General features: G+C 35.4%; 1 protein-coding gene across 5 annotated transcripts in view; it reads right to left on the bottom strand.

The window, feature by feature from the left end:
- GLS (glutaminase) overlaps positions 1-26,680 on the bottom strand; it is a 59,828-nt gene that overhangs the window by 16,363 nt on the left and 16,785 nt on the right. For 4 of the 5 annotated variants that reach the window (XM_053947969.1, XM_053947971.1, XM_053947973.1 and 1 more), the window contains 8 exons: positions 20,841-20,899; positions 13,299-13,331; positions 12,990-13,048; positions 11,839-11,905; positions 11,269-11,319; positions 8,684-8,860; positions 7,453-7,584; positions 5,801-5,893 (listed from right to left, as the gene is read on the bottom strand). In XM_053947969.1, coding sequence (XP_053803944.1) covers positions 5,801-5,893; positions 7,453-7,584; positions 8,684-8,860; positions 11,269-11,319; positions 11,839-11,905; positions 12,990-13,048; positions 13,299-13,331; positions 20,841-20,899 — 671 coding nt within the window. Of the gene's footprint in view, positions 1-1,839; positions 4,968-5,800; positions 5,894-7,452; positions 7,585-8,683; positions 8,861-11,268; positions 11,320-11,838; positions 11,906-12,989; positions 13,049-13,298; positions 13,332-20,840; positions 20,900-26,680 lie in introns of those variants that run through there. The other variant, XM_053947970.1, reaches the window with a different exon arrangement.

The raw sequence follows: 26,680 nt of genomic DNA, 5'->3' as shown, positions 1-26,680 counted from the left end.
AGGTGTCGAAGTGTCTATTCTCCAAACATCCACCTACCTTGTCCATGCCAGCTTAATTGACTCAATTAAGTCTTGCTCAAATTACACTGGTAAAAAACAAAAATAACAAACAAAATACCCAACAAACTTGCCCCCACCACAGATCTGCCACTCAACTCCATTCTAGGTTTTATTCAGCTAAGCTGCAGCCTCAGATGTGACCATCAGGTACTCCTGCTATGCACAGAAGAAATGCACATGGCATTTTCAGGAGTAGCTGAGCCATGTGCACAGTAAGGCCACTCAAGTCTTGCAAAAACATTTAAATGTTCTACGTCCAAGTGATACCAAGAAGTCTGCATAAAGCAAGATTAGATGCCAGTAATAAAATTAACTCCTACTTGCATGAAAACCCAAAGAAAAGAGGGCATTTTTCATTTTGCACACAATTTATTCTAGAAGGAGCAAACAGCAAATCAGAAACCATGCTTGATTCAAGGTAGGTAGTTTAATAATTTAGACTATTTAAATTATTCAACATACTAGGACATGAATTCCTGAAAGAAAGTGAGGCTGTGCATGACTCAGCCATGTCTTTACATATATTTCCAGACTAGACAAATATGGAATAGACAAGGTGCCAGCACGATTAAAAAAAATAGCTTTAGTTAAGATTTCTACCCAGTTTAAAGCCTCTTGCCAACCCTCCAACCACCACAGACATTTGTGAACTCAAATCCTTAAGGAGACTGCACTGAAGGCCAATTATTAGCTGTATTTAAGTCACTCTAATAAGAATTCTGCTGAAACAAGTTTATTCTTGTTTCACTGCAATAACTGATTCTGAACCTTCAAAAAAACTACAGAAGTATTATTTAAAATTAAAAAAGAAAAAACAGTGCAAGCCTACAAACAATGTTTAGGATAATAAAACATCATACATAAATTATGTTCATAATTAATTCCTTTGTTCACAAATTACTGTGCTTCAATGACATGTATGTATCAAGACCAAGAGATATATGAGCAATAAAAAAACAACATAATCCATCCCCCCCCCTCCCTCCTCTGAATCCATTGCCTTTTTATTCATCTACCCACCCACTGGTCTTCTGACACAAATATATGCTGAAAACCAAATATAAGACCAAAAATAATTCTACAGTAAAACACCTATGGCTCTTGCTTTGTACCTACTACTCTTTTTCCTTCCATCATCTTTATGACTCAGAGAATAAATTATTTTTATATGTGTTTTTTTTTTTTTTAAGTATAATGAACATACAGCTGATTTTACAAATAACTTCAGCTTATAAACCAGTCTACAGAAAAACTAAATTAACAATTCTGACCACCCTCAGTATAGGCAGGCCCCAGCACTACCAAAACAATGTGGGGCTTGGACCACCTCCCTTGCTACACATGATTTATTATAAGCTGTATTCTTCCCTTCACAATGCTCAGGATCAGCAGTAACTACGCTGGCACTGGCACCATTAACCATACATTTTCCATGTGACTGAATCAGTATCTTCAAAATCAGACAAATATATAGTGATGCTAAAATTCTACTGCATCAGGACTTCTTTATTAAAAAAGTCACGGTGACAAAGTTTTGCTACTTTGATTTTTGCCTTCAACTTTCTAAGACAACACTTCAAAGAGAAAAATAATTATTGTGAAAAATGTTTACAAAATCTCAGGAAAGTTTATAATGATTGGTTTAACTAAATCTGCTTATTCCACCTACTCTTCCAGAATCTTTTTTTGAACAGAGTACTCGCTATCTTAACTTCAGTCTAAAAAAATGTGTTTGAACAAATCTGTTCTCCATTGAGAGAAAAAAAAATACAATAAAAATCAGCTTAAAATAAATTTATTAAACAATACAAAAATAAGCATGCTGGAAATCAAGATACATAAATAACATACAATGCAAATGAAAAATGGAAAACGAGACAGGTAACTTAACAACTGAGCCAAAAGGTACAACACAAATGCTAAAATAAATCTTTAAAAAGCATTTACATTTCTAATGAAATGTTAATGATGCTGACAAAGAAAAACAAACAAACAGCTAAAATGCTTGAATATCAAGAATTGCTATTACTGTAGCACAGGTGAACACTAAAACCGTTGCAGACTTCACACATGGAATGACTAAACCTCTGTGGTCCTGGCTTCTCCCACCTGCCTGTGGTGGGTGACCTTGGCCCCCCAGGTGCCCTGCCAGGGACAGGAGCCATCTGCACACGTGGCAGCCAGGGCAAGAAACTAGAAATGTGGGCAAGTTACAGAACAGTTGGTTCAGAGGAGTCTCCTCCTGGACCCTTCCTAGCTAGAAGCTGCCTTCAGTTCTGAGGCAGGCTTCAAAAGCATATATTACAGAACTGTAATATATATATTTATATATATATTTAAAGATTGTTAAAGCTGTATCCTAAATATTTTTATTATGCATATTGAAGACCTAGTAGTTTTCTTATTTTTGTATTTCCCATGCAGGACTTGACTCTATCACAAGTTTTACATGTGGAAAAATCGTCCATCTTCAACCACATCTTTAGAAGTGGCTTCAAACGGTACTAAAAATCAAGGTGGGTAGAATCAGATCAAGCAAATCCTGCATCATGCCTTTTCCATTTTTAATTAAATCAGCAAGTCATCCAGCAACATGTCACCACTGTAAATACTTTCCATTAGCAGCACAGACACATTATGTTCCCTCTCGCAACTGAGGGTATTTCAGGTAAAGTAGTTCTGCAGGATCTAAATACTTGTTATGTCTCTGTAGCTACTAGTTTACTGCAAAATCCTCAAACAGGCAAGACGTTTTATAATTCAAGACCTTGCCTTTATTTTGAGGATAAGCACTAACAAACCTAACCTTATCATCAGAGATAAGATTGTAAAATAGTTATTATTCAGCAATTCATGACTGACACTTATTAATGACATCTGCACCACAGATTTACCTCTTCATCCCAGAAGGGCATCAAATTCACTGAAAATTGATGTTCTGTACCATTTTGCTTAAGTATTTCCATCCTAGGCTTCAAAGACAGGAAGCCCATCCTTTTACAATACTCTGCTAAATGAAGATTATTCAGGGTTTAGTCAGAGCTTTTTCAAATGTTAATGCAAAATTAACAATACCCAAATAGATTAATTAAGAGTAGCTTGCTTTCTCAGAGAACATCAGCTCTGTTTTATGCATATTCCTAAACTCATGAACATCCAGATGGGTCAAAAAACGGGCAGGAAAAAAATTAACTCTGCGATTAGGCAAAACTCAGATATCAACATTTTGGAGTTTTAGATAAAAAAAGGGACAGGGACTGGGGAAGGGAGCAGAGAGAAGAGGTGAAGGTGTTACTACAGAATTGTTTGTCACTGTCTCTTAAAATCCTCTACCAGCTAATACCATTTATCATTGCTTGGACACATTTCTCCAGTTTGATAAAGCAGTACTCTGTGTGGTGTGTACAAGGGATGGGACATATCAGATTATTTGCAAATTTAGAGAGGAGAAAACTTTATAGAGACTGCTTTTCTAAGATTTTTTGCATTATTAATAATCTAATTTGTGCAAGTGTTAAGAATTTAGCAAGTCTTTGACCTCTGTTCAGAACTGCCAATTAAGCCTATCTGAAGCTTAAATATATCCTGTGGAGCTACACCCTACTCAAGATACTCAAATTATCAAATTATGCCGCTTAGGAGATGCAGCTGTCTGTAGAAAAATGCACATCCTCTTTCTCAGTAAGCTGACAGAGCTCCAAACTCAAAATCATTTACAAAAAAATAGCAATTAAGGATAACTTCTTAAGAATTTGCTCCTGTGTAAGTGAAACCTCATATATGAACATATGCACACAGTAATGGCTGAAAAATAGTTCTGAACAGTTCTAATAAGATCTACCGATCTTCTTCCCTGTGAAGATATTTCCTGCTCACTGCTCAGTTGGTTACCTCTCTAAACCCCAGATTGCTTACATTCCTTTCCAGGGTGGAGCACAGCACTATTAGTAAGGCAAACTTCTGAGTCAGAACTACCAGCTGGCATCACGAGCAGCAAGAGAGACATGCCAAATAGTTGGGGCAGAAATCTCTCTGCTGCATTATTTAACTTGCAAACAATACAGGTTTTTTTTCCTCCTCCCCATTTCTCCCACTCCTGACCAGGCATTTTTGCTCTCTTTATTACAATATTAGCATTAATAATTATTAATGGTTTGATTAAAAGAAAAAACAATCTTCAATAGCATGGCATATGCAAAAGGTCCATTTCTGTTCAAATTTGAAAGTTCACGTTTAAATAATCCTGACATGGTAATAATGACTCAGAACCTATCTCCACTTAATATACAATTATTTAGAAAATCATGAATTTGCTGTATTTTGCCAAATATTATTTTATATTTTAATTAATATTCTATCTTTATATGCTGACCCTGCTCAGTGGACACGAGCTCTTGCTCAGCCTCAAAGTTTATATACTCAAAATTCTCAGATATAAACAAAAATAAACAGATACATACCACTTTTGTGGTGTATCTTTGAAAACACTAAGATTTACCTTTGCTTTTTTTTTTTTTTTTTAAACTAAATGTGTTCTAAGTAACTACAAAAGTCAGTTAACAGCTTTGGGTTTGTTTGCACATGCTTTTTCCCCACACACCCTTGAACTTTAACAAACTTTTTGGTATAGCATACAGAATTTACACAAAATGTATATATAAATGAAATACCAGGTAAACAATATTCAAATCAAAGTTAAATCTAGAGATGCTTGAGGGTTTTTTTAAATGAAGAATTTAATGAAACTAGAACCCATTTGTTTAGTTCTGCTCTCCCCGACCTTCCATTCTATACACTATGGTTCTGGAGATGTCCTCGTTTGATTCAGGTGACACTTTTTTCCATACTGTTTCTTTTAAAGCAAGTTCTTGCTGGAGATTCTCATAGTCCATTGGTCCAAAGGAATGCTAGTTGTTCAAGCAACATACATTATTTATTAGTGTACTTGAAGGAAAAAAAACACCATACTTGCAGTCATTGCTAATAGACTCAAGTTTTTCAGCTCTTCACATAAACTGTTAGTTTCTCTTTTGCACTTATAAAAAATTAAATTCAAAACTGGGTATTTTTTAGATGTATACATGCAAATAGAAGCACTTTAAAAATCATTCTACTGTATTGAAATTTTCATGCCTTAGTCAAAACATTAGTGGTATTGAAAAGAAAGAAGTTTTCCTTATCTCAATCCCCTCACACTTGTATCTTTTGTAACTGTAGCTGGAGTGGATTCAGTTCATTCCCAGACACTGCTTACACAGCTCCCTAAGTAGCAGGCTCTTGTCTGCAGCACTGTTCATGCCTCAATTCACTGCCTGTCCAGCTCTCAGCAGGTCATGTGGTGTCAGAGATACCCTTGTGAAAATACAGCTAAACACAGATCTGGTGCATTGCAGCACACAAGAGAAAGGCTAAGCCCACCAGCTGGTCAAGTCTGCATTAAAGGCAACCAGTGCAGTAAAACTCTTGGCAACTTCCATCAGATACCATCTACCTAATCTAGCAGGGGAGAGGAACTGCATGAAATGGAGTTACAAATCTAGTAATAAATTCTCCTTACACAAAACCCTGTGACAGTGTGGTCCACCCAAGTTAAGTGTCCACTAATCATGTACACTAACTAGATGATCTGAAAGCTTTGATGCAATACATGTCATTGAGCAGTTTGGCATTTAGAGAAGAACTTTCCATATTTCTTCTGAAGTCTATGAGCAATCCTCACTGAACACAGACAGTAACTTACCCGCTGATCACCACCTTCTCTGCGAGGATCAAGCTTTTTTGCAAAGTGTCTTAAATTATCGTAGTTATGGAAATTGCACAGAGAAACCAGATCCTGCAACATTTAGAGAACATGTGTTACTACTATCTGCATAGGACAGCCAAATGCATCTCAGTTAATAATAAAACTAGCACTTACACTTTGCATCATATCCTAGTAACTTAAACCAGTAAGAAGAGAAGTTTATTTAATAAATCAATACCCATGTCCATAAGGCACTTTGAGCATAACAGATCTAGAGGATAAAATTCTAATAATACCTTTAAATTCCTTCTTACAGAAGGATGAAACAGGGAGCAAATTAGCAAAATATCTATTTTAATAAAATTCCTAGTCCAGCTGTATCTAACACTTCAGGAACAGAAAAAATAGCCGGGGCTAGGTCCAGAACATCAAACTTTGATCAAAAGTATGAAACAAGGAAATGAGTGACATAATGGATTCTCAATCAGTTTGAATTACAACATGAAAGGCTATCATTACAAAACTTGGCAATGCTGTTCTGTTTTTATTTTTAACATTTTATTTTTTTTACATTACATTTATTTTTAACATTACATTTTATTTTTTAACATTACATTCATGTTACTTGTATGCCACAATCATGTATGAGTTTTTAGGTCTCATTGCAATGCAGTAAATCCTTCACCTACCCCTCTATTCTAGGATTTAGAGTTAAGTTATCAGGACTATTTAATATGAAGCTTTAAAGCACTTAAACTAGAATTAATAACTTCTTACTATGAAGCTGTGTAAATGTTGGATAAATAGAAGCATGAAAATTTTAACTGCTGCTCAATCTCCCATTTATAACTAAGCAATCATCATTGCAAGGTAGTTTCAGGGAGAAAAAGGAAGAAATTTTTTACATTCTCCTCTCCCACAAAACTCCTTAATTAATCATTACAAGTCCTCCTCAAAATCTCTCCTGCTTCTAATGCTCCTATCAGCAGACTATCCATAGCTCTCTCACTGGCACAACATGAATGTAGGAAGCGTTTTCCCAGCATCTGGGTATCATCTATGAAGACATCTTTTATGTCAGATGGTTTACAAAAATCAGTTTAAAAATACATCAGAATTTCAGGCAGTATTTCATTACAGGTTTTTCTTTTATTGCAATGAAATAAGAGTTGCATTTCCAATGTTTTGAAAACTGCACTTTATGACTAGAGAGGGAAAGAAGTCTATAAATAGAGCTCCAATGTTTTTAATGCAATATACTGGAGTCCAGCACTGTCATTATCCCATGAAGTGTTCCTTCTCAAAGCCTTTCCACAACAATTTCTCCACTGTTTCTGGCATTGTACTTCAATGCTTGCTGAAATCAAGTGCCATTTACTACTAAAAAGCAAACATCTATTCTTAGACTTTCACCCTTGAATCAGATGAAACTCGTTATGTAGGGAACAATCAGAAATCACTATTTAATTCACTTAGATCTCAGCTATGCCAACTGAAGCGCAGTAAACATCGGCTGCAAAAGCAAAAAAAAAAAAAAAAACCAAAAAAACAAAACAAAACAAAACAAACAAAAAAAAAAAAAAAAAAAAAAAAAACACCAAAAAACAAGCCCAAACAACCAAAAAAACCCCAAGGGCAATGCTGCTTACATGACAAAAGTGAATTCCTTTAACACTGTTGCCCATCTTGTCCAAAGGAGGTGACCAGCACATCAAGCCCATGACATTAGGAACAACCAGAAGAATCCCACCAGCAACTCCAGATTTTGCAGGAAGACCAACCTACAGAATATTACAGAGAATTACTGGCCTCTGCAATTGTTCCTCACTATTGTAACACAATGCACCGGCATTTTCATGAAAATTATTGTGTAGCATTTATAAAGCATGTACCTGGAAGGCACTTGAAGCTGGGAAAGCATTATTACTTATCTCTTTTTAGATAAACAATAACCTAATGCAGTTCGTAACAATCCAAGGTTCACAATCATAAAGCTATTTGCTCTCAGGAATACAGTGAGTCAATAGTACTGTGAAAGAAGATAATTTAAATCTATTTTAAAAAAGTAATTATGACTAAGCAGTAGTGCACAAGCGTATGTCTCATGAACAGCTTGCAACAAGGTGGTAGAATGAAGCTGTAAAAATCTTGACTGGAAAAGGTAAAAAACAAAACCACAAGAAATTTGGAAAGTATCGATGAAATGATACAATGACATACTTGTTTACAATCTCAACAAAGGCATTACTTTTTTCCAGTACGAACTAACATGTCACATATCCTCATGGCTCTCCAAGCAGCAAATTTTATGTCACAAAATGCACCATAATCAATTTTATGTGTATGCAGAAAGGAAAAACTAAAAATGTTTTAAAAAATACTGGAAGTGTAAGATACAGTCCATCTTTAATTATACACGTGTAAGGAACACACTGCTAGAAAACAGGAGCACAGTACATGTGCTCTGTATGACAGTCATTTTCACACATATAAGGACAATTTCTGAGCCTGAGTAACTGAAGAAAAAAAACTGTCTGCAAAGGCTTGCTGCTATCCATGACTCCCATACAGCAGGATTTCTTCAGCCATGTTTTCAGTTCCTCTTGCTCTCATGAACAGCCTTTCCTAAGGAACAGAATTTATGTTTTGATATGAAAAGGATTCTCAGATGTGAAGGTAGAGTGCTCTAAGGTATGTGACACTGGTAGTGCCATGAATCCTAGGTGAGATTTTCCCTTACAGTGTGCTTAATTTCAAAACAATCCATGTAACGCCCTCTCCTCTGCCTCAAAAACAAGGAAGCAATCCCTAGAACATGGAAAATCATAGCACAGATTAACCTTCCTGGTCAGCTGCAATTAATACCTGTAAAGTACTTACATGGAAGGCAAACTGCCCTGAAAAGTCATACATGCCACAGGAATGCATCAAACTCAAGGTATTCCGGACTGCCTCGGGGCTCAGGACTCTCTCACCAGTGATTGGGCAAAAGCCACCATTAGCCAGAGTTGCTGCCATCACACTTGCTGATTCACATGTTACTTCTATTGAGCAAAGCTTATGGAAAAGAAATAGAGATTATAAGCACTGGTACATCTAGCACAGAAAGGCCAACTACAGCAGGACCAACAAAATATTGAAATCTTAAAATAACATCTCAGAATCACCTGTAGCATAACATTTCTTACAGATTACACTAGTAGCATCAATTACTACAGTCTGAATCGTTCTACTATAAAGATCCCAGTGACAGTGTTTGTAAGCCCTCTTAAAAGCTGGGGACAGTATTTTTATGGGTTAGTGTCTCTGCTTGATTCCTCCCCCCGCCCCCCTTATGTTCCTTTGAGAGGAAGAGGTCTGTAAAACAATCTCTAAAAAAGTATTTTGCATCTGCTTAAATGGCAAAGCAACAGAATGACTTTTTTTTTTTTTTTTCAATTTGAGCTGGTTTCGTGGGTGGGTTCTTTTTATTTTAAAGCCTTAGAAGATCCCACACATTATCAGAAGTACAATTTAAAGCTGCAAATTCTAGCACATGCAAGTGTTAATGCCAGCACTTCCTGCTGATGCAGCCTTATTTCACCTTTCTCATATTTAATTTCTTATATAGTAATGATACAACCACACCATAGTTTTTCCCAGGATCCCTGCTTCAGTACAGACTATACATACTTTGGTGACACATCAGGAAATGTGATAAGATGCCATCACCTGATGCTGCCTCATTTCTGCAGAAACCAAAAGATAAGTTGGTTTCAACCTGAAGCTGAAATGCTGCTCTAAAAAGTAAACAAACTAGTGCTCGTATTCTTGCTTCTGCCAAACAGTCATTACATGATACTTCATGAAGTTACCTAAGCCACGTTTGCATGAGTAGTTACTACCTGGAATTCTTATTTTCCGGGTGCCAAACTCAATACATCCTAGTCCAATCAACTGGAGTTGCAAATCAAGAGATTGTCAGAGACGCATCTAAAATGGCAACTGTGTTTTAAACATATGAAGTATTACACAATATCACCTACTTTCAAAAAAAAAAAATTGTTTCTAGGTTCTCAGTTTAAGCACCTGCATTCTGTACCTCATTTGTCTAAACTGAGAATAATCCACCCTCACTTTACAGAGATAATAGGCAAATATGTTTATTCCTGCTCAGAAAGTTCCCAGTCACAAAAGGGAGGAAGGAGCATTACAGAAAACCCAAAGAAAAGAAATAACTAGACTTTTAAGTAGAATCTGAGTGTTGGAAAGGTAAGCATTGTAGCCTAAAAGGAAAACAGAAATGCTGTTCATGTATGAGCTATCCTTTTCCTGAGCATGGAGGGAAAAGGAGCTTTTTCAAGGGAAAAAAAGAATGACACATGGTCATTAAATCAGATATCAGAATGCACAAAAATGAGGCCAAATTAAAATACATCAGAAAAGTAAGCTTTAGTATTTCTTAACTTATGAATAGCTTCCACTTAGAAAACATATCAGGCAGTGGGATACAAGGCATTTAAAAAGCATTTTTAAACAGTAAATTCATACAAATTACACATTCTCTTCTGTCACAAGTTCAGAATAGACTATTAGCTTGTACCTAGTTTTTAACTCAACAAGAGGTCAACTACAGCTGATTACACATACCTTACTTCATAAACACTCATCCAATCTAAATATAAGTGAGCAGGTGCATCCCCACACAAAAAAATAAAATAAAATTTGCATTTTGAAAATAATAGCTTATAATTTGCATAAGTAAGTTGTATTAGCAAGTCTCCAAGTCAAAAGTAGATTTTGAGAACTCTGTATTTTTTTTAAAACTCTCCCAGATGAAGTGAATCAGCAATACAACTTGAACTGCCTCTTGAGAACTCTACACAGCAGGGCTGAGTTGTGAACATTTAAACATTAGGAAACCCTTACTGAGGAAATACCTCACAGTTGCCAAGTTCTCATTTTGTGACAGTTGTAAATAACTTGCTGAAAGTGAAAAAGAAAAAAACCGGGGTAGGGGGAGAAAAAATATATATATATTCTTACTCAAAAGCATTGAATTAAATCAAAAGGAGGAGATATTCCCATTACTTCCCTTGTAGCACTCCCCTCAAGCCTACAGCTCAGCAAGCATTCTCCACTTACAGAGGTTAAACTACTCCACAGCACCATAAGAAGCAGCAACCCAAAGAAGTGTTTTGTCAAACTCACTGAAGCAATACAAGTCATTTCAAGCTTTTAACTTCTAGTGGTTTAAACACTATTGCTTGCATAGTTTGTATTAGTAACAAAGACACCTGAGTAGATCACCTTAACAAAAGCATATCTGGATACATCAAACATACATCTGTCATTTCCAGAGTTAAACAGAAGCTGACATTTAACTGCAAGTCATTAAAGCCTCCATGTCTAGGCACAAATCAGCTTCTACTGTTTATAATAGCAATTCTAAGCCTACAGTGAGTCTCAATTTTAAAGTCAGTTACCTGAAAATAGAAGTCTAGTATAGCAACCATATCCGTGCCTTCAGGAAAGCACTGAGGAAGAAAAGTAAAGAGTCTTTAGATAATTTTTTTTTTAAGTATTGCTTTAGCTATACTGTTGCCAGCATACTAAGCATTAGGCATATTTTAATATAAACATTTAAATGTAGTAAGTAGAAATACTTAATGACATCAGATTTAAAAACAACATAGTGCAGCAGTATCAATAAACTAGGTGCTAAAATATTTTTCAGTATAGTTTTGAACATCTTTAAATAAGCAAACGGAAAAATGCATCCAGGAGTTTTATAAAGTCACCTCTACAGCACAGATTACACGTTTTACAACAAATAAAACAAATTACCATGGCTGTGTTACAGAAAATATTTAGAGGTATTTTATTAGAATGGCATAAATATCACACTTTTTAAATGACAGCATCTGAATAACATTGGTAAGACATATCCAGTATGAATTTGTGTCATACTGTACATAAAATAAAAGTCTTCACAGGCTATGAATAAAACCGAGCACATCATCTTTAAAATACACTTTAGAAAAAAAGCGATTAACCTTTTTTTCTTTCAAGTAATAGCCAATTGCAAAGTTTCTATCTCCGCTCTCTCTTTCAGACTGGAATCTAAAAGAGAAAAAAAGAAAAAGAGACAAGGCAACATGTCAAACTTTGCAAAAAAACCCAAAAAATCGCTGAACTCAAGATGTATAATGTAATTCAGTAAAATTCCATGTAAAGGATACATCACTTCTGAACACAAATATTCTACTAATGGGACAGAAGTGGCCACAGCAGTTCATCCCAGTTCACTCAGCTGGAGTGAATCAGCACTGACATCCAAATGCAGTACTGGTTACCTACAAAATACAAGCTGACTTGGAGAGAAGGCAAAGGAAGGTAAAATCCTAATCTTGGATGCATTTCTAAGTAGGCCAGAGTGGAATGGAACATCCATCCCACAGTGGGACAGTGAAAGGGTCGCTATTCCCTGCTCAAAGCAGAGGAACCTGAGGATCACACAGCAGGCCAGACAAATGGCTGCACTCCTCACTGGGATGATTGAGGTAAGGATGAAACCTAAAGGAGGAACACCTGCCTGGTTCCTTCTACAGTACACACCTTTTACTGTAACAAAGCTCAGGAAAAACACCTCTGCATGTGCATTGCAGCTGGCAACCTAGAAGCACCTCTGCTAAAGGGAATCTTCATGATTTACCCCATGCCGCCTGAAAAAGCTCTCAAGAATTTTGGAATGCTATATACTGAGTTTATGAGGGAACTGCTTGTTTGAGAAAGTAATTTAAATATGCAAAATAAAAAAGCAGGAGGAGTCCCAGTTGTATGAACTATGCTTTCTAAATATTTGCTATGCAAATACCAACATGCAGAGTTTAATTTTTAATATCAATACCAGGAAGAGAAGAGTTGCACTTACAGCTCTCATTGCCATAGCTCCAACAGAGCACTAAGACAGAATAATGACATTTTCAACGAGATAACCAATACTTTTAGGTGAAATTTAGCCACACCGCTGTCAGAGACATGCACAACTTTAGTTGTAAATTGTTAAGTGAAAGACACCCTCCAATATAAGGGATGAAATGCCAGTTGAAATGTAAATAACTGAACTTTGTCATAAGCTCAGAATATCAGTTATCAGTTGAAACACTTTCCACCTAACCTTATTAAGTGAATAAGAAATACTTACGTAGCATTACTGAATCCAACATACTCATTACCAGCCATTTTATTCATGAACTGCATCACCTGTCAAAGACAAAGACAAGGAAAAGCAATATTTTTACACAAAAAAAGGTTACAAACTTTCAACCCAGCCTTATCCTAAATCTTGCAACACCATTTCATAAATGCAATACGAATCACTAAACGTTTAAACAACCATGTACATCTACAAAGACAAAAACCAGGTTATTACTAAAATTTCACTTTCCATTCCCTTGCCATCTTGAAACTTTTACCACTGAAGTTAGTTTAAGAAGTTATAATGTTAACTTACGTAGTCAAATTTTTCTGCATTATTTGCTCCTTGCTGCAAGAAAAGAAAAAATAATTTACATAAATTGTTAACAAAGGAACGAAGTTAGTTCACTTAACAATATTAGGATTTTAATGCACATAACTAAGATATGAGTCTAATTAAGAATAAGGTACTACAATCACTTCATATATTAATGAAAAAATTTAAATGTTAGGTAAGTAAATCTTTAATTATCATTTAAATAATCCTATGCATCTTAAACACCTGTATGCTGGAGATTAATTTAAATTGAAAAAGGTATGCTTTATTTTAAGTGCTCTCTATTCAACTTTACATGCTTAGCATAAGTAAATGCAGTAGCTAAAGCAAAAAAATACAAAAGTAACTACAAACAGGATAATTACAGTAAAAACACTAACTTTTTACAAATTAGTAAGGCAGAGGTATTCTCATATTACCAACAGAGCTGAGCATAGGGAGGTTCAGGCTACTTAAGTTAAAATATTTCCACAGCCAGTGCCCATACTAAGAATTTAGACTGAAGACTTAAAATGAAGTGCTACCCTTAACTATAAAATAACTGCAATTAATTAAAAAAAAATCTGATTAATGTCCTACCTATTAAAAATTGTTAAACAGCTAGAAAAATAGAATTTCAAATCACAGGGTACATCGTTGTGCTAACAATGTACAGGAAAACCTAAATCCAACTTAATAAGGATGATAGTGGAACTTAATTCTTAGGGTGGGCTTGGTTTAGGTTTTTCAGGGAGGATGAGGGTTGTTATTTTGAGGAATTTTTTTTTCCTCCCTTATTCAAGAACATTCTCGATTTTAGTAGCTGCCAGTTAAAGACATTAATTTTTTAGAGGTCTCTGATAGGTGACCTTTCACAAATTCCTATTGCAAGAGATTCAAAGAGGAGTGGGAGGTAAAAAATAGCTCATGGTCCACTGGGGGGAGTTTTAAATTTTTTTTAAGTAGCCAAGTAGAATTTTTGGAGGAAGTTTAAAAACCAATGGCATCTCATACACAAGTGGAAACAATGTATCTGGAGAAGATGTTTTAATACAAAATTTTAATATTAAAGACACTCTATTTAGAATAACAAGACTCTAACAAATCTCAAACAATTCAAGACGCTACTTGTACTGTGTTTAGTGTGGGGATGGGGAAGAAAGTGGAAAAAATGGAAGCTTTATATCAACCAGTATTTTACTTAATGAAATGCATAAAGCCAGTCTCATTTCCCACTCTGTATATGGATTAGGGTGTTGCAGATAATCTTGGAAGCCCATGCTTCAGCTCATCTACAAGAGGATGTGCAGACACACACGTACAATCACTGGTGAAAGGAAAACCACACTGTTCTCTCAAAATTATGCGCCAGTGGTTACCTTATGTTTAAAGGCTAATAACCTTACTCCTAAAGGCAATAAACTCCAGCTAATTTTCAATTAGATAAAAAACGCATGATACATTTCATCAAAATGTTCCTGTATAATATACCAGAACACAAATCTTAAAAATTTAACTCCAAATCTGTTCAATGAAAAATAATTAAAAGAAGAAATTACCAACTTCATTGAACTGTTGCAGTTGTCAAAATATTCCATAGATCCTAATGCTGTAAAATATGTAACAACATTTAAACCACAAAAACCTTTTTAACCTTTCAAATGCACAATGAACATCTTTTTCTGGGAAAGTGGGTCAGCATTAGTTATGGGATGCTGCATTGATAATTGTATGGTTAGACATGTATAATAAATTGAAACAGCTTCTTTTGTTAAAAAAAAAAAAAAAGAAAAGAGGGAGAAAGGGATCATGCTTTCTGCAAAAATATAAATACATAATGGTTTACTTTTTTGTTCTGCCCAGTGGAAAAAAATATGCCCTCAACAAAAACATGGCTTTACCAGCAGCACATAAAACTAGTGGGCGAAAGACTCAATGCAAACTTTTTCCACATCGACTTCTTACAAAAAATTGTTCCTTTTAAAGTTCACAACTAAACTCGTATTTTGGGAAGAAAATCTTCTGCATACTAGGCCAGATGATGAGCTTTTAGTCCTTGATGTTCCTCGCACTTGTAGAGTATTTCATATCACACACAAAAGCATTGTTACTGAAACCAGACTGCTCATACACCTGAACTACTTGCTTAAGCAATGACATGATCAAGACCTCAGCAGGGATTTGCTACAACATGTTACTGAAATAAGAAACTCTGCTTTCATACACATGATGGCTAAAACCCCAACAGATTAGTTCCCTTCTTTCAGCAGCTGACAGAGGTGTCCTGCTCCTCCTAAAAAGCTGGAGAGACACAGTGGCAACACACATTCTATGATTAAAATTCAATTGCAAATATAAAATCCTAACATTCAGAGTACTGAGCAGTTTTCCATAATAATTTAAACAAATATAAGGGACAAGAGAACAAATGTTCTTCCTCAAGTGCTTCTTTCTAGCTTGACTGTATAAACTTATGAGTTTGGGGGCACAGCATTTCTTAAATAGCATTTTTAAAGTTCAGATACAATTCAACCTGTCTAGAACATCAAAGAAAACATTCCATGCACTAAACTCCACAAACACTTTGTACATTTATGGGAACATGTTCATATACACACTTATACATGCTTGTGTGTATATGCATATGAAGAAACACTTCTAAATGAATACAAAATTTATAATGTTAAGACTGAAGCAGTTTGATAGGCAGAAAATTCAGATTTGCAGAAGACAGCTCAATATGATTTTGTAAACATTTAAAACCCCAATGGGCACGGTGGCTGTCAATCATAAATTTGAATTTTTTGACTGTGTCAGGTTTTAGTGATCTTCCCTTTTTTTTTTCAACAAGGTACTTGTACTGTATTACTTGTATTTCTACTAAAACATATAAACAGTTGCAACGGCTACATGCCTACATAGGAGAGACTCGTGGATACTTACCAGAGCTTGCAACAACAAAATTGGGCAAAATTTATTAGAAAAGCAGTTAATATTAGCCACTTTTCATTGTTCAACACTGTTTCTATGATTAGACCATATAAGCTCTTACCACGTGTCTCTCACTAAAGCAATTCCTCAATTTTGAACCTAAGCAAAGCTAATATAAACACCTGCATCATGAGAAGTTTATAATATTTTAAAAATAGAAGATTATTTAATAATTAATTTCTGAATATTTAAAGCTGAATTTATAATCTAACACTATATTGCGATGAAAATATCCAGAAACAAAAAAATCATAATTCTGTCAGAGTGCAACACGTCTGCATTTTTCATGAAGTTAACTACTGTCTTTATTTTAGCTTTCTCTACTTAGATACTGATATTTTATATTTATATTTTACTTGTTAAGATGGTCCTGTTCTGTGAGAACTGGTGTGTTCACAGTTTAGTGTACCATTTTCAGCTCTGAAATACTTGAGAGTACACTGTGACAGACAATATTTGACCTAAGACCAACACTATCAAAATTTCAAATACCTGTAAGATTTTTTTTGTGTCCTTCACTTCTGTGCATGTGTGACCACTTAACACATGTTATTTCACAGAACCTACTACATATTCTATGTCACATAACATCCCATATAAAAAGTTTTAATAAAAAGTGGAGAAAAAAATGGATGTAAGTTCTATCCCAAATTAGTTACCATAAGAAAATTAGTAATCTAGGAAGAGAGGCAATGTCACCAAAGTAAAGACAAGTATCTGGCAGAGAAGATCACAACACCAACACATTGTAAAGTGGTTTGTATGCACATTTACACATCAGTCTGTCAGGAAGGATAACTCCACTGACAGCACAGAGCAATTAAGCTAAATCAGTACTATTTATTGTAACTGTATTGTCAAATAAACCATGCATTTTCTCACCTCTCAAGTACTGAACTGTAACTGCATAGGTTTCCTAATAACTGAATCCTGACAGCAAACAGACCCTTGACACAGCTAGACACGTTTTTTCTGCCACTCTTTACCTCATTTACTTTGTGATTTATCAGCATATCTAGAAATTTCTTAAATATATCACAACCCTCTCCATGTTTTATACAGAATCAAATAATCTTCCGTTGAACTAAGGTTTTTTTAGGGTCAGAAAGATCAGCATTTTCATTTTTTTGTACACTATTTTTTTTGCAACACCTATGAATTTTACTATTTCCAACATGTCTAAATGCTTCCCACATAATTCAAGACCACAGCACACTTCCCTTCAATGAGCATTCCAGTCCACATTGTCTGCATGTGGCTGCCAGCACTTAGAAGATCTAAAGATGCTGTATTCGCCTGACCCTTTGCTGTGAGGTTAGGAAAACTTTTATCTACAGATGGAATGTTAAAGCATACAATAAAAATTACTTAAGATTAATCCCTCTGGTGATTCCACCCACAGCCATCTGCCTTCTTCCACATATTTCTCTCTGAACCCTTCCTCTTCCTCTCACCTGCACTTCTAATGTGACAGTCAGTAAAGGTAACGTGGAAGTGGGAAGTCCCTGACAAAACCACTGGTATTCCTGGAGTTGACAAGCTTTGAGAATTGAGGTTAAGGTTTAAGAAAACTTAAAAGATCAAAGTTGTAAAATCTATCCATATTACAGGCAAAAAAGACTTTTCCCAGCCAATGTGATGTACAGAAAGCTGCACTGGATCGGTACTACATCCATACAGGAGCTGAATCACCTTCTTTCAAGTACCTGTATCTCCTTGGAGACATGATAAAAATTACTGTTTTATCTCATACCACTTTTCCATAAACTCCTGTAATTGCCACTACAAATTTTTTTTGATAAAAATTATTTGAAAATTGTTGTAACTATGTCATTTATATAACTAGTAATACAGGCAAATGGCTGTACAATTATTAACAAGGGAAAAGGTCCTCAGCGGGTTTTTTTTAAACTTTATTTCATTAAAAGTGACCCGCAGGATGTCCTTTTGCTAAAGCATTTTTATTGTAGACACATGCTTTAAACTGCTGGAACAGTCTGTGGAGTGTAATGCAAGTACAATTAGAACAGGGCCAGGGGTTAAGGCACCAAAATGTAAATACACTCTAGTTCCAAACACAAGGCAGTTGGAAAATCAATTAAGATGGCAGGAGTAAGCCATGCCTAAGTAACTCAAACAAACATGTAACTTAACATGCACATACCCCTAATTATTTATTATTATGGATTGCAAAGACAATGTAAGATTAGAGTTTAGGTCCCTGATCTGTTCCAAGGCAGGAACATCAAATTCTGACAGCACTCAGAACTGGGTATGTGATGCTTAGAGCCTTTTTTACCCCTAAAATGTTAACATATTCTGATAGAGATTACTCCAGGCATCATCCCTCATCCACAATCCTAATCCATGCCAGGCTCCAAGGACAGCTGGGTGCAAGATCACATCTACTAACAGCTGCTCAACTCAGTATGATGTATGGGAACATTGGAAGAGTTCTTAGATCCATTTCTCAGAGAGAGATAATGAATCTCAAAGGAGATAAAAGCATTCTTAACCATGAAATACAGCAACAATCTCTCTGTAGTTATTAACATGCTATCATTAGATACATCTGCAATACATGGTGAATTTAAATTTTCTTGTATTTTAAGAGCCATACACTGTCTTCAAGACACGTAAGTAACATCTTAAATAAAATTAATAAATGCAGAGGAATTGAGGGAAAAACATGAGTTAATGAAGCCACCTTTTTCAGAAAAAAAGGTAAGTTTGATATTAGATCAAATACAAATGTGAATTATGTAATTCACTGGTTAGTAAGAATAATGTTAAGTTGCAGACTGTAAAAAAGTTACTTCACAAAAAATTACAACTACTAAGTAGTTTTGTACCTGTGACCCTCTATGCAATTGTCTTCAGAATATATTTAGCTTGGTTAGTTATTCAAATGATAAATGGTATCTCAGTGAAAGCAGTACAGAAAATCGACATTTTAATCACACTGAAAACAAACAATGGTGTGATAAGTAAATACGTGTCCACTAGACGTGCAGTTACCACATGCAGAAATGTTAGTGCAATGCAATACTGTTTATAAGAACATTACAGAAAAAACCCAAATAAAAGTTTAAAAAAAGCAACCCAGCAAAAACAATCCCCAATCCTTCTAACAAGTACCACAGTTGCATGCATTAAACAAATCCATGTTATCTATTCAGAAGTACACCATTTATCAAGAACTACGTGCCTTCTGCAAGAGGCACGTGCTTTTGTTTTGCCTTAAGATCATAGGGCATGTTGTAGTTGGACTAACATTTTAACATTTCAAACAAATGTGTTAAGTCAGATTTTAAAATTCACTATTATCCAAGTGAATTTCAATGCTCAGTCAACCTTTAAAAAAACATTAAATGTGAATAAATTTACCTGTCATACTTAAGGCCATTTTCTTTCACCTACAGCTATCAAAGATAAATGTCTTTAAGCAGGAGTTCTTACACCTTCTTTAAATATAAAATAACAGAAAATCATGATCTAAGAAATTTTAAAATCAACGTTTTAAAAATAGGGGGTAGAAAACACACTGTAGCTAGTGGACGTTGAAATGCAACCAAGAAACAGGTTGTAAACAAGACTTTTAGACCTCTGAAGTAACAGTATCAAGTTTACTACTCAAAAATTCCAGGGGACTGACATGTTCCCCAGAACTCTGTGCAGGTACCCTTAGGAAAAAAAAATAAATAAATTTGTACCTCTGGCTACTAAAACCAGCAGAAAATACAAGTCAAGTATCTGGCAAGCATTAACATTACATGGAGTTTATACCATTAACAACTTCAAGACATTTATACAGCTGTTCTACCAAAAAAAAAAAAAAAAAATATATACAACTTTCCAAAAAGTCTCAATATCATGGACTAAAGATGTAAAGTCATTCAGACCTGGTGTGCTTGGCAAAATAAGTAACTGTTTTCAAACACTCTTGTTTATGAAAGCACACTTACATCCCAACAGCAACTATGTACCATAGAAGCTCAACACAATTTAGTGGTGCAGGATGTTAATAGCACACAAATTCAACATAAGACTGACATTCAGAATAGCAGCATTGCTCCTGTTATTATAGTATTTAATATTATTAAATTATAGTATCTTCCACTTCTTCTGCATTGCAAGAAATATTCCTCTAACTTTGTGCTCTTTAAGAGCAATTAGACACTCAGAAACGAACTTCTGAGTGCTATAAAGTACATTCCTGACAAACATACTTCCTCAGCAATTAACAAGTAGAAGGCAACACTCTCAAGAGATTATCAAGTGTTGTGCAGCTAAGGATGGAAACAAATCTAATACCACCAAGGAAAAAGAGTTCTTCAGATGCACTGATACTTGTTAGAAACTGCTATTCTAACACTGCATTCATTTGGAAGGGTTACAATTCCCAAAATATCAGAACTTGTCTACCTGCCAGTAAGTAAACTGCCATCAAATATTTCAGAAAAAAATCAAATACAGCTTATAACCTGCACATGACATTTTTTCTACATTCTACTAAAATACTCAGAGAGAAACTAAAAATTGACTTTTTACCTTGATTAAAGATGTGATCACAATTGCTCCAGCATTCACCATAGGGTTATGAGGCCTGTCTGTGAAATAAAGTTTTCAATTACAAATATATTCCAAGACATGTCTGTCAAACAAAACCAGTCAAGTGCCTAAGTGAGAAATTATTCTAGATTTAAGTATGAAGATTTAAGATTGAAAAGCTACTATTACAGAATAGCAATTATATAATCTTAAACATTTTAAAAATACTGTAACCCAACACTATACACAATATTTTATAATTCTGAGCACAATATTTTACAGCTTAGAACACACTCAGCCTTATGCTACTTAACAATCCAGTAAATTATTTGGTTTGGTATAACTTCTGTTCTTGAAAATTATGAATCCTCTTTATTTAAGAATTTAACTTCATATCTGACTTGCACATACCTGCTACATTTACATTTTCCTTTTCCCCACTGATCTCTATATTAACAGTATCTTTGCATTCCCAAGTCAGTCTTGACTGCTGAATAAATCACCTTCTTTTGTATCTCCTTTTTCTAAAAAAGCCTCTCATCAGCCATCTTACTTTTCCCAAATAATCTACCTTCCACAAATAACCCCTTTTTTTTAATAACTAACATATTTGGTGTGCATTTTAACTAGGATGTTGACTTCTGAGCATTCTGATGTCTGAAAACCTCAAACAATTCTCAATACATTAATATCATGACAGGTTTGAATTCTTTATTTGCTGTTCCTTTACCTCCAAATCTGAAAAAATACTGATTTAAAAAAGGCACAAAACATGTCCACTATTTTTATGTATGATGTACAGACAAGGACTCTAAAAGAAATTTGAGATTGTCTGGGTTTTGGAGATGAGTCTGGTATTTGCAGCATGCACATACCAGAATTATATATATATATTTATATATATATAAATCTATTCCCACGAAAATGACACTGGTTGTGGTCAATGGCACTTAGCCATCTATGACTATCAGTTAATCTTCAAAAACTAATCTTCAAGTTTTATGAGTATTTTTCCAAAAGTCAATATTAAAAAGAACTTTTAAATAAGTCAAATCATTCTATTAGTGGAAAAATAAGGCCCATACCTTCCATAAAATAAAGCTCCCCTAATATACAAACTTATTGTCTAGATAATATTTTAAAGTTGTTACTGCTATTCCTTTTCTCTCTGAAAGAGACTCACAAATTGTTCAGATTTCATTTGATTGTACTTAAGAGCCACATATATCAAATATCCTGTTGTTATCTACTAATGCAAGCAACGAGGGCCAAATATGTTTGACTTTCAATTAACACCAGATCCTGGATAAGAAAAAATAGCATTCCCATAGCTCCTCAGGGACCACAAACCTGAACACGAGTGAAACGACCACTCACAGCATCACAGCCTGCGGGTCAGAAGGGACATCTCGAGGTTCATCTCCTCCACCCTCCCGCTCAACGCAAGGCTCTTGCCACAGTTTCATTAACAGAGTCTTGAAAACTTCCAAACATGGCAAACCCCCTACCTCTCCAGCAATCCTGTTCATGCTAGATGACAAATTTACCCTGATAGCAAATCTGCAGCTCCCAAACCGCAGCATGAGGCCACTGGCCCTTGCTGTACCAGGTGCCACTACCAAGAAGAGTTACAACAGAACTCTTCATGTTGGCAATTGCTCTTCAAGAATTCGAAGAGGTTTCCAGGGGAGCCCCTAGGCTCCCCCCTCCAGCTGCTCCTTGGGAGTTACATGTGCCCTGGGCTGCACAGAACCCTGGCAGCCCTGTGCTGGAGCCCTCCCCAGTTTTTCACTCCTTGAGCTGGGGATCCCAACTCTGGATGCACAGTCCAGGACAACACGGCTCTCCCATGCATGATCAGCCTCACTGCTCACTCTAGCTACGCTTCTCTTCCTTACAGCTTCCTCTCACCAACATAAGGTATCACTCCAGTCCATAAACACACTCATGAATTTATCACACACAGCCCATTCTAAAAATATTTTTATAAATATTTTGCTCTTGATTCTTCTGTGCATCTCTGTAGTTTCAATCTGCCACACGGTACAAAGAAAAAACACAACCAGATTCCATATCACGTGTATGCTTGAATAAAAAGGATGTGCAATTTATTTAGCATTCAGCAACTGAAAGGCTTATCAATGTGATATGTCCACACAGATTATACCCTCCGAAATGCTATTGCTTCTCATTTCTTTGAAGATGTCACCATTTTACCTTCAAAGTCAAGGCATTCTTGGTGGCTCTACTCTCAAGATTCCTGTCTCTGACTGCTTAACATCCCAAGCTACCTGTACTTGTTCTGGCCACTTTACAACTAACTAACATTTCCATGTGCTGCCTGCACATGAAGAAGGGGAGAACCTTCTGATAAAACAAAACAAGGACTTTTTGAATGTGCTTCTGAAACACAGTTGTGTGCTGTTATCCACACATGGCAGCAAGAACATCACTGTGGGAGCCTTACCAGCTAAGGGGGGGAACAGCAGCCTGGCTCAGCACACACCAACAGCTGTCCTTTGAGGCTCTGTCCTTCTGCTGCCAACTCCAGCACGTCACAGAGCTGAGCAGGACACCTGTCATTAACCAACCCACTGCTGCCTCTTCTCAGCAGAACAAACCCTGCCAGGGTATCCAGGTCCCAGGTAAGCAGTTTTCACCATTATCTGCATAGCACCAGGGAATACCTTCCCATACACAGGTGTCTGCAACCGACGGACAACCTTCCATCTTGCCAAAATCAGCTACAAGCTTCCTAGAGGTGCTCCATGCCCCAAGCCTGTCAGTGTTTAAGAGGCATTTGGACAATGCCTTTAATAGATGATTGTTGTAGGTCCCTTCCAACTGAAATACTTCATTCTGCAATGGAGAACCTCTCCCCAAACTTAAGCTATACTGGCCTCTTTTTTAAGGGCTCAGTTATCTAAATAAAAACTTGCATTCTAAGAGATTTCTGTAGATTTCAAATAAGAGAGGTCTTCCATTCCCAGGTAATTTTTTGCCTCTGGGGGATGTACAAGTTCTGACACTACATTAATTTTTAAAGAAACTCATACACAGCTCTATTTCTAAAGCAGCAGCCACTACTGATCTACCTCACAGTGGGTGCCATCAGCAACCCTTGGGATTCCACCCTGTACAACAAAGCATGAAGACTTTACTGTAATTGCAAGTTTGCCTAAAAGGTGAACAAATTTATCCCTTAATCTTTAGAAAGAGGTATCAAACGGTGCAAACCTAAGTGACACACATTACTGAAACCAGTGTGAAACACACATTCTATAATCAAATAATAAAGGCAGTGATCTGCTCAGACTGATAAAAAAATATCTTTTACACAGCTTCTCTGCAAGTCACATGTATTGCTGTATCATTTCATTATACATCCAAGTAAGGTCATGTTTTTATCCTTAATGAAATATAAGCAAAATAAACAATTTCCTGGCAGTCCCAAATTAAATTACAACACAACTTTTATTACTGGACTACGCTCCACAAATGATTGCATTACTGGATGAATTCTACAAAAAATTATCACCAAGAGGAGGTTGTATGTATGGATAAGAGATATTAACTGTTCATAAATATAGGTATTGTTAGACTTGTTGCAGCATGAACTCAATAGACATGAAAAAGCCTGTAGTTGCTTAATGACCATCACCAGGAAAATTATTCCTGATAATGCCTGTTTCACACACACTTTACTATGTAAAGTTTCTGATCTACTTCAATCAACTAGAATAATCTTTTTTAAATTAGCACAGAAATTGTTTTATTCCTCCAGAAATCTGAACTGGATTGGGCAATATATTCCCTTTGATAAAGCACATTTTAAAAGTCAATATTCATAAGCCTGCAGAAGTTTCCAAATTTCCATCACACAGCATCGATCGTACTCAAAGCACAGCAACTGCTTTTTGTTGTAAGTTGGCATTTTTAGCTATAATTTAACATTGTCTTAAAATAACTGTCATTCTTTCCAGCTTGAATCTCAATACTAGTAAATAATGAAATGCAAGAATATCCTCTTTTAGGAATGTTCCATATAGTCAGTACAGAAAAAATACCTTCAGATGCATGTCTAAATAGTTTTCTAACACCTATATGTATCATTTCATAAAATCTGGATTATGAACATAAAATTTAACAATGTCTGAATATTTAGAAAGTAAATGGATTAAATACCTATTTTTTTCATTTTCAAATCTGGTCTTCAAAGTATTTATGAATATTCAAATTGACAAATACTCCACATATCAGAAGTTCAAACGGTGGTTTAAATCTACAAGCAAAGTGTAGATTTCATCTTTTAAATCCTTCTCTTCCCTCCTCTTCCTTTACTTGGAGAAACTCAACCTCCCTTTCTCTCACTATTACTGAAATGTTTCTATTTATTAGACTTCTACTTTCTGTTTTAGTCTTATCTTAAGGACTGTATAAGAGGCCATCCAGGTCAGTTTTCACTCATCTCTATCAGCCACAGAAGCACATACTTAAAAATTAAATTTTCCGTCATGTGAATTAAGTCTTCTCTATTAATTTCATGTTCATTGGTCAAAACTTTAATTGTCCAAATTCTCTTATGGACAGCCTTGTAAACACTCTTGAAGGATAACAGCAATGTAAAAGACCACAGCCAACCAATTCATCTTCCCCAACAGTTCAATTTTAAAAGTAGCAATAAAGGAAGAAAATAATTACTACACTTTGTCATGTTATTAAAAAGAGAAAATACAGAACATCTATATTAGTTCAAATTAATTAAGGGGCAATTTTCAGCACCAAAGCTTTTTTTATAGTAAAGCTTTTGTAGGATATGAAAGACAAGTCTTCACACGGTACAACATTGCATTTAGAAAAACTAGGAAAGCAAAAACAAGACAGCATAACTTGACAAAATGCTTAATCCTTTCTTGGCAATGTATTCCTACATTGGTATTTCATCACAATTTACTAACATAATAAAAGAGAAGAAATAAATTGCAAAGATATATTTTATTTTTAAGTATGGAAAGAGGATTTTAAGGTATAAATAATTTTTATATCTATCATTTGCATGTATTTAAAACATACCAAATATAATTAGGTATCATTAATATATTAATACTACAGATATTTAAGTCAGAATTCAATACAGTCCTTGACAAAAATGTCATCCAAGCCTTATGCTGGTAATTAAATATTAATTGCAATACCATGGCAACAGAAACATAGTCTGTTCTTTTACTGAGACAGATCCACTAGAAGAAACATTTGTGTTTCAGAGATAACATCCAGTATTTCCTCTAGATGAGTCATCTTTCTCAGATTTTTGCCATAAAATTAAAAAAAAAAATCCATTCTTAAGAATTAATATAATATGAAAAAGAAATAATCTAGGTAAGTGCTGTAGGAGAAATTCTTGCTAAAATAATCCTGCCACGGGGGAAAAAATAAAAACATTGATTTGAATCAGTAGCCAAATTCCATTTAGAACAAACTGTGGGAAGATTTCGCCTTCTGCAAACTAGTCACTGCTGGCCTTTGGCACCAGCACCTGCTTCTCAGAAGGCTGAGAAGTTATATGTTTTTTAAAATCAATTTAACATCTTTGATTCTTTCATCACCATTTTACAGAAGCCTAGATTAAGGAACTCTTGCTACCAACTCAACTAAATAAAAATAACCTTCAAATGCCAGCACTGTTAAAACTCTTTGGGTTTTCCTACAACTTAGTAATTAGCAAACAGAATAGAAGCAATAAAACATCTTTCACTAGCATTCTAAATTAGGCTAAAGTGACTAACAACGACCAAGTCTACCTTGCTGATAGCAAAATATTCTGGGACGCTGCCTAGCAG

Source organism: Vidua chalybeata, chromosome 7 (genome assembly GCF_026979565.1).
Source record: "Vidua chalybeata isolate OUT-0048 chromosome 7, bVidCha1 merged haplotype, whole genome shotgun sequence".
NCBI classification, from domain to species: domain Eukaryota; kingdom Metazoa; phylum Chordata; class Aves; order Passeriformes; family Viduidae; genus Vidua; species Vidua chalybeata.
Note: the sequence above shows the minus strand (reverse complement) of the source record. Positions and strands in the feature narration are given on the sequence as shown.